This window comes from Alosa alosa, chromosome 22 (assembly GCF_017589495.1).
Source record: "Alosa alosa isolate M-15738 ecotype Scorff River chromosome 22, AALO_Geno_1.1, whole genome shotgun sequence".
NCBI classification, from domain to species: domain Eukaryota; kingdom Metazoa; phylum Chordata; class Actinopteri; order Clupeiformes; family Clupeidae; genus Alosa; species Alosa alosa.
In genome coordinates, this window is record NC_063210.1 from 3,475,651 (window position 1) to 3,489,611 (window position 13,961).

Below are 13,961 nucleotides of genomic sequence, written 5' to 3' on the forward strand. Positions count from 1 at the left end.
AGCCTGTAGAAAGGCATGAACTATAATTTCCAAATTCTCTGCTGCATCTTGCACAGAACATATTTGCAAGGAAAAACACATCTGTAATAGGATTCATACCATTAACGACAGGAAAGACTTAGACCTACTTGCTCCTCTAAAATAACAATATTCTGATCATTCAAGCTTGAATCAGTCAGGATTACCTTTTTCTGCGTGACTCTAATGCAAACACCATTCCCAGAGAGGAAAGTTACAGTTAGTTGCATTTCCTATGTTATGCAGTAGCTGAAACTCTGGAATATGACATGTTTGTATGCCCAGGAACAGAAAATACAGGTTTGAAATAGGAAATGCTCCGACAGAGCATGTCTTCAAAATGCTTGCGTGGTTTTCTATTTCCATGATAGACAGGCAACAAACTGCTCTGTGTGTTTTGGTATGTCTGCATGTTGTGAATCAGTGAGCAAAACATACATTTCCATTTGATGAAATATTAACGCAGGCATGCAAAGTCTGGCCACTCCGCTCATCTCAGTAAATCCTCATTGGCACGAGTGCACAACTACCTTGAGCTTCCACTGCGTTTGTGCCCACGCGACTCTGCTCCTGCTCCTGCTCCAGATGGCTGATGCCCAGATACATGGACAAGAATATGGACTTGGAATGATGTGCATGAAACGTTCATTGCTACTTTTACACGCTTTACATTATGCCTTACTTGCCATAACTTTTGTACTCCCTTCCCATGCGTAATGCACTCGTGATCATCAGAACCCCCATCTCGGCTAGCCATCCTGCCAGGGTGTGAATGCTTCCTAAGCTCTGCTGGTCGTTTAGTACAGATGACTGTCAGAGGGAGTAATACGTCTCTCGTTTAAAAATACATGATTCTCCATTGAGTGCACACTTCAATGAGACCAGGCTGCTGCCATTATTAGGACCCTCACTGTAATGACTTAATTTGAATGTGCACCTATTTTCCTGTGCACAGCAGGCACACTATTTACCTAGGCTTACTTCTAACAGTAAACAAGCCTGAGGGGTGGGGGCGGGGGGGCTACATCAATCACAAACACATCAGAAGCTTACACAACAATTACCTCACAACATCACATCCATCTGTAAAGCCACTGAAGTTCTACTAACAGAAGGGCAGAGACAACTGTGTCGAGCTTCAACGTAGATGAATGAGCTCTGGCAAGGGAGACTGATTACTGTTCAGCTGGGCCTATAATGATCCCAAAGACATACAGCTGAGGATGCAGCCATGGTTGTCCATAGACCTCTTCAGAATAAGTCCCGCCTCCTAACTTCCGTATCCATCCAACCTTCGGTCGTCAAATGTCTATGGGAAATAACATGGCGTTTTGAAAGATCGTACCTGTCAAACTCTGTAGGTGACAAAGTAGAAAAGCTGCTGGGCAGATTGGCCTACACACTTCTGCCATCTAGTTTCCACTGGATTTTTTGATTTTTTCGTGCCATTTAAGTAGTATAGTCTATAGTATACTACTTAAAACGGCACCGACAATCAAAAATCCAGTTGAAACTAGATGGCAGAAGTGTAGGCCAATCTGCCCACCAGCTTTTTCTACTCGCTACCTACAGATGTTTTACCGGGTATGATATTTCGAAACGCCATGTTATTTCCCATAGACAATCGACGCCAGGAAGTTGGATGGATACGGAAGTTACGGAGGCGGGGCTTATTCTGGAGAGGTCTATGTAGGAGATACAATCAGGAGCCATGTCCTTGCTGACCAGCCCTTTCGACAGGGACTCAGTGGATGCTGAAGTGACCAGGACAGGAGCGGGAACCTGAGAGCGGTCAGTGGACGGCCCGCCAGACACATGCGGCCATTACGCAGACAGATCCTCCCCCGCGGCATGTGAAGTGGGCCACACCGCACTCAGACAAACGCTCAATCACGCCGACAAGTAATTGATTGCTTAATTACGACCAGGACTGCATTACATGCCCACCCCTTCTGTCTGGCCTCCCTTCCGCTGCACGGACCTGCCCCCAGGCTTTCAGCGCCGAAGTCTTAACAGGGGAAGTGTTTCAGTGTTTCAGGGAGAGGCTAATGTGCCCTGACATGGCTGCATGAGAATGTGTTTTTGGCCCTGGGCATCACTTTAGCACAATCCATGTGGTTTACCAGCACACTGTAAGGCATAATGTTTCTCGTCAAGTTAGCAAGGTTTTTGACTCAAGGAATGAGCTACTCTTCACCTGGGTGAAATTATCTTCTGGCCAAAACATCAACTAAATATAATGGCTACAAAGTCTGAATGATACAACATTTTTCTCAGGCTTTGTACAAAAGCCAGCCATAACACACTAAGTAAAGTATTATCCATAGTCATTTCAACTAAAGGTACACCATTGTATGGACCAACTGTTGGCTGTTGGTGCAAGCCAAAGAGCAAACAAATCAAAGTCTTTCAGTCAGTCTGCCCTTGACCTATGGCTAAGAAAGAATTCCTATTTCACCTCTTGGTGTGAGCTGTGTACAAACCTCAATATATATATATATATATATATATATATATATATATATATATATATATATATATATATATATATATATATTGGACAATAACGCACACATATTCACACATTGCCACAGCTAGGACAATGCAAAGAGTGAAAAGCAAAAAGTCCTCCTTGACAACAGACGTCCTACAATCAGCAAATGGTGTATTTCCATATATGTTAGAGTGCGTATACATGATCTTAGGACATATTAAAATCTCCGCTTTCTCAAGAAAAAAAATCTTTGTATATCATGGACATTTCCTGTCTGTTGGTATTATCCTGCACATCACTGTGTTATAATAATGACCTACTCTGTAAGTATGCAAATGCTTCTGACCCTTGCTCCAGACACATTGCAATAAACAGCACTTCAACAGCTCAGTCTTTGGCCCTGTTCCATCAACATTTAATTCAGTCCAGCCGAACTTTCCCTATCTAAACTCCCACACAACACACATACAGATGGTTCAGCAATTCTTATGGTTTACATGAGACTGTAAACAGTCTACTGACATTATCTCTTCACCACCGACACTGAGTGAAAAGAAAGATTAAACTCAGCAGCAACATAAAACACACAAATAAATAATCAAATCAGCTGGAACTGAAATCAACCATGCTGAAAAACACCTTATAAATGTTGTCAGCACGATGGTCAGGCCAGTAAAGAGAGTGCAGGTAATACATTTCCACACAAACCTGATATGCGGCGTGGTGACACCAGCAGAGTGTGGAAATTCCTGGAGGCAGAAGCTGGCCTAGATATGCTCATTGCCATTTGATTTGTCACCAGCAGTGGTTTCTCTTGCCTCTGGAAAATTCCTATTTCTTCGGGACCAAGCCAGGTGGTCTCCAGAGCGAGGGTGTTGTTCAGGTACACCTGCAACAGCAAGACGACATGTACAGGTCGCTCATGCCTCAGAAAACGCCACACAAGACACGAGCAATACTGCTCACCTCTGATAAGATCTGCTGCCGTGCTGAGATGGCTTGCTCACCTTATACTCCGGGAGCCTCTTCTCAACCCAGCCCTTCCTAAAATGTGGGGGGAGCACCGTTCGGTACACGCGGGGGAACACGGGTACCAGCTCCACACTTGCGGATGGCTGGAATCCAAGAACATGGGGCCTTGACGGTAGATCAAACTGTAATGTCACACAAATAACACAAGGGAAATGATGGAATGATACACATGGGTTACTTGTTCATATGTTGATAATGTCAATTGTGCTTCAGGCAACTTTCACAAATCAGGCACTTTTAGGACCTTTCCAGACAATTGCATTTGTTTGTGTGTTTATTTTCCACATGGGAGCTTATTCATTGCATCATCCTTCTTAGACTGAAATTGTGTCAGTAAATTAAAATGTGAGAACACATGCCACATGTCAAAGGAGAAACATCTCACACCAAAGTAATAAAATACCACAAGCTGTATCTGTGCAAGAAAAAGACAATGCCTAGGGAAAAAAACATCTGAAGTAAAACGATCTCATTGGGTTGAAACTGTTCTGAATCAGTTTGACTAGAGTGATCAGTTTGACAGAGTGATCCGTTTCACTAGTAGCATTTACCAGTAGGCTGCGACTGATGTTCAAAAAATTGTGATGATGGCAACGTATCTGGTCTATTTCAAAAAGCTTGGAATAAAAACACTCACTCAAGAGATCCTCGCTCTGCTTACTGAGTCATGCCGCTGCCACATTAAAAATCTATCAGAAAACTCGGGGGGGAAACTTTTGAGATTAAAAAATATATATATATCTTTAAACACAAGTGCTGCATCATCGCCCTTCATTTTCCCTACTGCTTAAGCGATCCTCCCACCCTCACAATCGCGTAAATCCTGGGCCTGTAAATGTTGCTTAGTGCAATGAAAAGTCAAGGTCTACATCATTATCAATATGCCTGAGAAGTCCTGATCAAGCCCCTTTTGCATGCCCTGGTGCTCGCATGGAAATTGTGCTTCTCAGCTCTTGGAGCTAAAAAAAAAAGCACCTCTTGTGGACCTCGGAAGACACTGCAAGGCACACAGTGCATACAAATCTATCCTCAAACCGGGCCCTAGTCCTCTGTTCTCCGCACCAATGTGCCCTCAGTGCAAGACACAAAGTCAAGATTAGGACAGGGGGCATGGCAGGCAATCTGTTAACACATTCCAATCTCCACATCCACCGAATTAAATATGCACTATAATTGCGTTATTCTGAGCGTCATTTCAGCATTATTCGATTAATAACATTGCTATGAAATTTGTAGCATCCTTATTGAATAAAGTAGGCTACTACTAAACACTTGGGCAGCAGATTTGTCTGTAATCTAATGTAGCCTACGGATGAGAATGTTTATCGTGATTTGATATGATACACATGTTGTAGATAACTTTAAAGATGATGACAAACTTTGTCGGCTATAGGTAACATTTTCATAAGGCAGTAGCAATACCTGGACATTTTGAAGTGGGAACTGATGGATGGCTGGCTCTGTCGTTGGGGGTATTCGTATCAAAGGAATGAGCGGATCACAGGACAGCTGCCAGCTAGAGAGCCCATGCAGCAGCGGAGGTGGGCGAGCGGAGAGCAAGAGGGGCGCGGGAACAGCGGCACCCACCCGGCACAGTCCCGAGCCGCTGGGGATCATCCATACCCAAGGAGGCGGCTCTGCATTCATCTGCCACAGCTGCGACTGACCCTTTAAGCGCGGAACAGGGATCATCCCTACATCCTACACCCGACGGAGTCCTCTGTGTCCGTGTCCTTAATGGGAGTTGAGGGAGAATGGGAGATACATCAAAAAGCAGATCGGACTACGTGGGAGATATGCCCACACATATCTTCATGGTATTCCACGTGTTGAAAACAGCAGAGGGAAAACGGACATAAGTAAAACAACTCTGCTAGCATATATAGAGATTCATTTTGTGCAAAAGAGGCAATCTTATGTAAAAATCTGAACTGCATATTATTAAATGTCTGCATATCGTATAAAATCGCGCTAGACAGGCTATTCTGCAATATAGTGTAAGTCTTTAATATTAAAATGCTGAACTAAACTACTTTCATTTTGTGTACTAAAAATCTCATTTTATTTTTAAATTTCATTTTTGTATAAGTGCTTAATTTGAACAGAATGTTCACGGAAATTTACGAATAGGCTATCTGCTCCAAAATATTTGGCATCAATATCAAATTAATAAATAAACCCGGCTCATTCTCCTCTGCTCTGCAGCATATGCTTGCTGTCAAAACACGCTGATAACCGGCTCTCTTGGTCCATTTTTTAAGTTGAAAACACATTTAAGATACTGCAACCCGCAAAAGCATGTGCTCCACGAGGAAAACAACCTAATTCTGGATGTAATTAAAACGCTGTCTCAGTAAAACTTACCCAAATATTATTGATGAGCACCTTATATGTCACCGATCTTTAGTTATCCATTGTAGGCAAGTGTATTCCTGATTCCAAATGAGAATAGTGATGGCTACAGTTCGTAGCAATATCCAAGAGTGATTTCAACAATGATGCGATACAAATGTTCTGAAATTGTTCTGAACTGGTATGCTGAGAAAAAGCGCACCGTACATGGACACACGTCTCCGATGGAAAAACGTCAACGCAGCTGTCGTTTCCTCCCAAGTCTGCCGTTTGTGAGTGGATCTCAGTGGAAATCCTGCAAATATGTAGACTGTCACAGATTATCTTGCGCTATGTTACAGCCTCCTCCCAGATGTATAACACCACCCAGTAAAGCAAACGTTAGTGACAAATGCGGTAGATTCTGCCTGTCACCTCATTAACACTTCTTCGTACCGAAAGAACAACATAAAAACTTCTTCACTGTCTTGGTGATTTTGAATGATGTTAAAGGAGGTATGCAAGTGCCCCTACCTGCACAGGAGCGCAATCTCACGTGCCCGTGCCACTGCTGCTGGTCTGGATGGCTTGAGCTCGGCGTTAGTGCATAACTGTTACGCCACGCGTGCGTGACTAACCAGTGCACTGGTGCGTCAGGGGCCCTACTCACTGTGAACTGAGAGAGCAGGAACATTTTTGCTTTAGCCTACCTAAGAGTGAAATGCCTTTAGTGTAAACTTCAGAAAATTACGTGACAGTACTACTTGCCTTTGAATGCATCCTAGATGAAATACAGCAATACATTTGGGTCATAGTTTTGACTGTCAAACTTGAATGAAATATTTGTGTGAATGGATTCCATGCATTGTCCTTAAAAGTAAAACGTGCATGTTATTTGGTTAAACAATATTTTTTTAATATTTGCCACTAGGGGGAAGGGGCGAACTTCTTACTTTGACAATGAAGGCTACAGTATGCCTGAGATATCAGTGTTGTTCACCACATGAGACATCACAGGATATTAATAATTACTATTTCCCCACACTAAACCTTTTCTGAAAAACCTTCAGAGGTAGACAAGTCTGTAAATGATGTGGGATTATATTTATCCCAGCCTGAGCACAGGTGAATAATAACTATATCCACAGCTATCGGGCATCAAGGTTCATATGTACAGTATATGTTTATCTATACATCAAGGTTCATATGTATATGCGTATACTTGTTGAGTGGATATGCTTCTTTTAGCAACACAAGATTGCCCAACTGATCTTTTTCTTCTTCTTCTTATAAGATGCATTTGTTTAACACAACAAAGTTTTACTAAAGTAAAGCTAACCATTAAATAACTTATTGTTCTTTTGAAAACAAAACACGGTCAGACCCTGTAGCCTACACAACACCATGTTTTTCAGCTAAGTGTCTGCATTAGTCTGACTGAAGCACCCAATATTTCCAGTAAGCTTGTCACTAACTATAAATTTGTCTACAGTAGAAGAGCTTATTTTATATTAATTATTTTGAGCATATCCAATTTTTAATAACATCATGTAACTAAACCAGTTTATTTTCTTTTACTTCCAAATAACTGCAGGTGCCTGCACATTGATTCATTTTTTTTTTTCTTTTACAGAGCTGTTTATACCCAACACTTGTGAGGTTTATGAATAGTTCTGATGTTCGTCTACCAAATCACTTCACAGAGATAACACATTTGTGGCATGTGAAAATGAAATTGCATGGGAGTTGAATTATCCCCTGAAGTCAGATATTTAATATTTCTGGATTTGGTCTCCCTGACTATTCAACATTATTCCCCAGGCTCTGCTATGGCGGTGGCCTTTAAAATGGATCTGGAATTGTAATTAAAGAATGTTTTCCTGCTAGATAGGCTCCCCCGATTGGCTGAAGTGGAAGCTGAAAACACCCCTTTTCACCTCAACATAATTGGGAATACGGAGTCAAATGCTAAAAGCATGAAGCGTGGTTGCTAAGTAGAGCCACTATTATTTATTCCAGCCTTCCAGTTGGTAGTTCTATTGACATTGCACCTTCAAGTTGTTACATGTAAAATTCAGCAATTAGTTCTAGTGGTAGTAGAAAGTAGTATAACTTTATACATTACAATGAGTGATCCAAATAAAATATGCAACTATTTAATAAAAAAGTGTATAAAATGGAAACAGGTTAGAAGGCTGTCAGTTGAAATTTAACAAATCTTCCTTATGTTTGGTTGCCGTCTCATGAAGTAACAACATGGTAAAGAGCAAATGCATCGTTGTCTGTGTCAGAGATGCTTTGAACAGTAGTGTAAGATCAGATCTGCTTTACTTGATCACACAGAAGGATCCTGTAACAAGGTATTTTAATACAATAATCATCCATTTTAGCAATGTTGAGATGGGCCTGCCAATAATCCAACATTTCTCAAGTAGGACACCATGAAGGGTTATCTGATGAGAACCAAATGATTGTCATTTTTAACCTTTGATGACCTTAGAAGGTAATAGTGTTATGATTCTCTGTTTTGTGCAATCTTAATTAAAATGCTGGCCTCCTGCCAAATCCCACATGCAGATGCAGTAGTGTCTAATCTAAGAGCATGGCACCTTTCTGTTTGGATAAATGATAGCAGATTAATTGTTTCTACATTAAATGCCACTCAGGGAAATAGTGTTTGCCCATCAATTTTTTTAGTACAACCCATAATTCTGCCCAAACCCATAATTTTCACTCTCTGGAAATGGCATTCATTGTCGTAGGAGTAATTATTCTTTTATGTTGGGCCACTTTCAAGAATAATTGGTTAGAAGCTTAATGAACATGTCATATTGGATTGTTGCAGGTGGCTTTTGCCCTCTTTTTCACTGACCAGGGACATTATGAAATAAAGTAATGGTTTGTCATACCATTAATTTCCCAAACTATTTTCATAACTAACAAAAGTGAGTGTTAAAAACACTCACTCACTCAGGAAATTCATCTGTATGGAGAATCTTTTTTTTTGTCCATGTTCATCTGTCTCTCTGATGTGTACACTAGGAGCCTGCTATGCCATATTCTATGTTTCCCTTTGAAAAATAAGGTACAGGTGGTTCAGCAGCAGTTCAGGAGAATGAGCTGATCGGAGCTTTCCACTGCTACCCTCTGGGAGAACCTGTTTGGCACAGCAAGCCTGCTCTTGACAAGTAGTCTGGCACCCTCCACTCCAACACTAAACCAAATAAGCAATCCTAATTCAATTCAAATGATTTTCAGCACACTGTGTCAATCACGCTTGCCCACTCTCAGCTGAGAAAATCCTATCTTTCTCCTTTGTACTAATGGACTGACACTGAAGACATTATTATAGACTCACAGACTCCAAATCAGGTCAAGATGGCTTGATCTGAACCCTCTCCTTGAGAAGAAACTAGTTTATGTTGACAACATTGCACATGAAACGAGCCGCACTCCCCGTTGATAGACTCTTGTGCCGAGATAAGTGATGCTAAGAGTACTCCCAAGGGCACCCTCTAAAAATGTGCCGTGAAATCGTATGAACTCCTTTGGGTGCATCCCGTTTTAAATTGTGTACAGTGTGGCCGTAAACTTACCTCAGCCTAGACCTGAATGTCCTCAGGCGTTTTTTATGGGCTTCCATAGAAAAGAGTGTACCCGGCCCCCATTGTAGTAAACGCTTAAGTGAATCAAGGAGCAGAACAGATGCTCACACATTCCTAGAGGGATGAGTGTGAACTTGTGACGAGGTGTAATGACCAGAGCCATATGCTTATGAGGACACAGGGTGGTGGCTCTAGGGCATAGTCCAGACACTTCCGTTCGTTTTCCTTTTGAAACTCATGTGTGCACATTTCCAATTCTGGAAGCAAAAAGTGTTTTGTCCACACTGGATCCCTGGAACGTGAATCACATGACCATTCTTGAATTTAATTTAATGAATTTATTCAGAATTTAACTGCTATGCAGATGCTATCAAACCAACCAAGGCCCACGCACTTAGGTCTCAAAAAATTCTGAAAATTACCAGTTGTACCTATGTTACACAGGAGACACACTGTAAAATTACTCTTATGTAAGATCAATACTTTCCAAGATACAGCCAGTTTTACAGGGGGAGGGGGGTGTCGATTTTGTTCGGCCTTTTTTTTTGTCAAAGTTCACAAGCCCACAGCGCAAGAACTAAACCATGTAGGAGGCTCAAATTTTGCATGCTGGTACATAAATAGGAATATTAGGACTCTCCAATAAGGATGGGCACATCATGGGTTTCTGTCATCGTTTTCAGATGTTTGTGGATTTCCTTGTCCACAATAAAACACAAAGCACAAGTTTTCAAATGAAAACAAAGCCAACGACAACGCTTATATATTAGGGCTGTCAATCGATTAAAAAAATGAATCTAATTAATTACATACTCTGTGATTAATTAATCTAAATTAATCGCATATATAATTTTTGCTGTGAAAGTATTTTAAATATTTAAATTCAAATGAATAATTGATTAATCAGCATTAGTGACATTAAAGTTCAAAAACTCTTTTATTAATATTTTCACTGTTCAAATAATTGCCATAATAATCTATGATATGACCTAATAGTCAGTTATTTTTTGTCAAATTAATTAATCGAAATTAATCAGTTATTTTGACAGCCCTATTATATATTGTTCCTCTTTCAGGAGATCGAAAACGCCAGAGTATTGTAGATGAGAGGCGCAAATGCAACAAAATAATTTTTAGATTCAGATGAATCAGGACTAGTGTAGACATGGCTGAGGACACAGCAGTAATGCACACACTGTACATGAGGCCAGTCTATATGGGCCATCGTTTGACTTCATGAATAAATGGGAAAAGGCCCTCTCTATCATCTGCTCCCATTCCTTTTCTAGCCCCTCAGACAACTTCAGTGTATTCTTCCATGAATTAGTATAGTCCATTACACTAGCAATTACCCATGCAAGCGCAAAGACCTGTGGGTGTGTGTGAGAGGGAGCTTTTACTGAATTGACAAGATGGGCTTGGCATGGCTAAATGTCACAAGAGTTCAGATCTAATTAGCCCTTACCTTCCTCTTAGGGTCTGTCAAGCGCAATTCCTCATGGCAGATGTTGATTAATCTTGAACAGCTCAAAGAGCAGAGTACTCTCTCAAACAAAGTGGACTGAAATCACCAAGTGACCAGGGGCGTTGCTAGCGGGGGGGTTATGGGTGTTATAACACCCCCACTTTTGCTGAAACACCCCCCCCCCCCTTCCGTCCCCCAACTTTTGTCACGAGAATGTAGACATGCAGGGAGTCATAGACGTTGAAAGTGGGGGTGCTTGCACTTGTTGTTTCCGTGTAGACAGGCCATTGGCTACACTGGACACGCAACTGCGTTCTGTTCTCAGAGCATATGCTTTCTCTTTCTATGATCTGCAGTTTCTAAAACTATGGGCCTCCTCGACAAGAGGATTACTGGTCCGCGGAGCAGCAAAGTTAAGTTATGCTGGTGCTGTTCTGTTCTGTGCTTCTGCACTTCTGATCATTTGCAGCAAGATTGAATGTTAGGCTATTATGGAACCGCAAACTGAAAGAAGAAAAGAAACTAAAAATATCCCCAATCAGAAAATATATCTGATTTGGTGACATCAACTATAGAGGCTTATAGGCAACAATTGATATGAGCGCACTATAGAGGCTGGAAGCAACAATATTTAAAACAACAAACGATTTGGATTCCTGTAACTATCCATGGAAACAGCATAGAGACTGCAAGCCTAATCCTAGTCATTGACAGTGTTGGGAATGTTACTTTAAAAAAGTAATTAGTTATAGTTACTCACTACTTGTTCCAAAAAGTAACTGAGTTAGTAACTGAATTACTCTATGAAAAGAGTAACTCGTTACCAGGGAAAGTAACTATTTGCGTTACTGTTTGCTATATGTCAAAGAATTTGGATTTTTTTGAGCAGCCAGTTGAAATGGGTAGAACAGACAGGTGTTTGTAGGCTACATAACTTTTGATATTTATTAGATAGATAGATAGATAGATAGATACTTTATTGATCTCCAAGGGGAAATTCAAGATATTGCACATCAACAGACCTATGGTTGACTTCAGCCTGTGTCATAGGTTTTTGTTGTGAGGCAGAAAGATTTAGCTTTTGCTGTTTGGAGGACTTTGCTCCGAGTCCTGCTAGTGGATGGCGAGCTATCATCTGTGGTGGAGGAATCTGTGTTTTTGGCCACTAGCTTTAGATGCGTGTCTGAGATGCTTCATTAAATTAGAGTTGCTTACAACGGAAGTCTTCGCTCCTGGACATAATGTACACATGTGCGGCTGACATGCGAGCTGCCATGCTAGCATCTACCGGTGCCTGGAGTCTGGATTGAGTGCTAAGAAACTCTGATGACGGCGTCAACCATGAAACAACAAACGGTCACTGTCTAGGACCACCGAGCTGATAATTAGCAGGGTCGCCCATCACAAATTCGGACTGTCTAGTCCTTCCAGTGCTCTCCAGACTGCCAGTGAATTCTCTGGGTTGGTCAGTTATAAAGAACTTTGTTGGTGTTGCATCGTGAAGACACAGCTGTGCGCAGTTTTCACGCGGGTCATCTTTGCCCTTGGACATTTTCAGCCGGTTGGAAATTGGACTAATTTTATTTAAATTTTTATTTATTTTATTTATTAATATGTTTGTTGTATGTCTTGGTGTCACGGGTACGCTGGCGACTACGCCGCTCCGTCCGGCATCTTTTGTGTTTGTTGTTTCTTAAATGTATGTCTTGGTGTCACGGGTAGCTGGCGACTACGCCGCTCCGTCCGGCATCTATTGTCTTTGTTAGTCTGTGTCAATGACAATGTCTTATATGTGGAGCGCTTTGGGTTGCACTCTGTGCATGTTAAATGCGCTATACAAATAAATCTGACTTGACTTGACTTCACATTACATGCACGTTCTTGCCTTTGACCACAATTAATTTGAAGTAGTGCTTATAACTCCACCTTGAAAATGCCAACTTTTCATCGGATTGCTCCTGATCTCTGCTGTTTTGTCGAATCTCTATTTTAGCTGTTGCATGCATAGACATAATATACATAGACGCCGCATTGGCTGCTGGAAACAAGAAATGCGGGCGCCATCTTGGACCGGTCATACTCCTCGTTGCGTTGCAGCAGAAGACACAAGATGACAGCACTGTGCAGCATGTTCCTTCTCAAATCGGCGGACCATACTCGGGGGATTTACTTTTCACAAGTAAGATTTAACATAACCGTACTATTGGTTGTATTTTGTGAATAGAATATTACCAGAGAGCTGAGAAGGAGCAATCTTTGATATTACTGTATGAAAATCGTAGCCATCTAGCTAGGCTATGTTTACTCGGTGTTCACCCGGATATGAACTGAGACTTGATAAGTCATATTCCATAACACTGACTTAGATTACAACTGACACAAGAAGAAATAAATAAAAAAGAAATAAATCATACTAGATTTGGTTGGCAAATTTTACACAAGTGGCACAGACTAGCCTATTGGGCAATCGCTAGCTGCTAGCATGTAGCATACGTGTGTTGGTGGTAGCCTCACTATTTCCTGAATAAAGTAACTTTTCAATAGCTCAACTTCTTTATTTATCAAGTAGCTTAGCCAGACAAGCTACACTTTTCTTGTCATGTGAAATTAGCACAATTTAAAGTAGCTTCCTATGTAGTGAACTAGCCTACTGCTGTGTTTGTGTTAGGCTACTAATACATTTGACTGGGTGGTAGTTTTGTGTAGTGTTTTTATTCATGGCAGAGTAACTGATAGTTTAGCTCACTAAAATTTCGAAGTAGCTTGCCCAACACTGTATTATTCACATGTCATTTACCCTAACAAGAATAAGATGCCTCTCAAATTCCTTTTCATTCATTTATTTATTATTTTGTATCTCTCCAGAACAACTGCCTTGTTCAAGAAGACTGTGAATGAACTGAACGGTCTCCTCACACCCCTGGAACTGAGGAAGGTGCAGCTCTTCATTGCAGTACTGCAGGGCATCTGCTACACTGTGACTGAATGTTTGATTTATGAGCTCCACCTTCATCAC

At 41.2% G+C, this 13,961-nt stretch overlaps 1 protein-coding gene across 2 annotated transcripts in view; it reads right to left on the reverse strand.

Annotated features, from left to right (window-relative positions):
• The window catches only part of tcerg1l (transcription elongation regulator 1 like), an 85,572-nt gene extending 79,112 nt beyond the window's left edge, over positions 1–6,460 (reverse strand). The window contains exons 1-5 of one of the 2 annotated variants that reach the window (XM_048234142.1): positions 6,410–6,460; positions 5,909–6,191; positions 4,967–5,277; positions 3,520–3,666; positions 3,221–3,401 (exon numbers count right to left, since the gene is read on the reverse strand). In XM_048234142.1, the coding sequence (XP_048090099.1) occupies positions 3,221–3,401; positions 3,520–3,666; positions 4,967–5,236 (598 nt within the window). In that variant the 5' untranslated portion in view covers positions 5,237–5,277; positions 5,909–6,191; positions 6,410–6,460. Of the gene's footprint in view, positions 1–3,220; positions 3,402–3,519; positions 3,667–4,966; positions 5,278–5,908; positions 6,207–6,409 lie in introns of both variants that reach the window. The other variant, XM_048234143.1, reaches the window with a different exon arrangement.
• Positions 6,461–13,961: the final 7,501 nt, after the last annotated feature.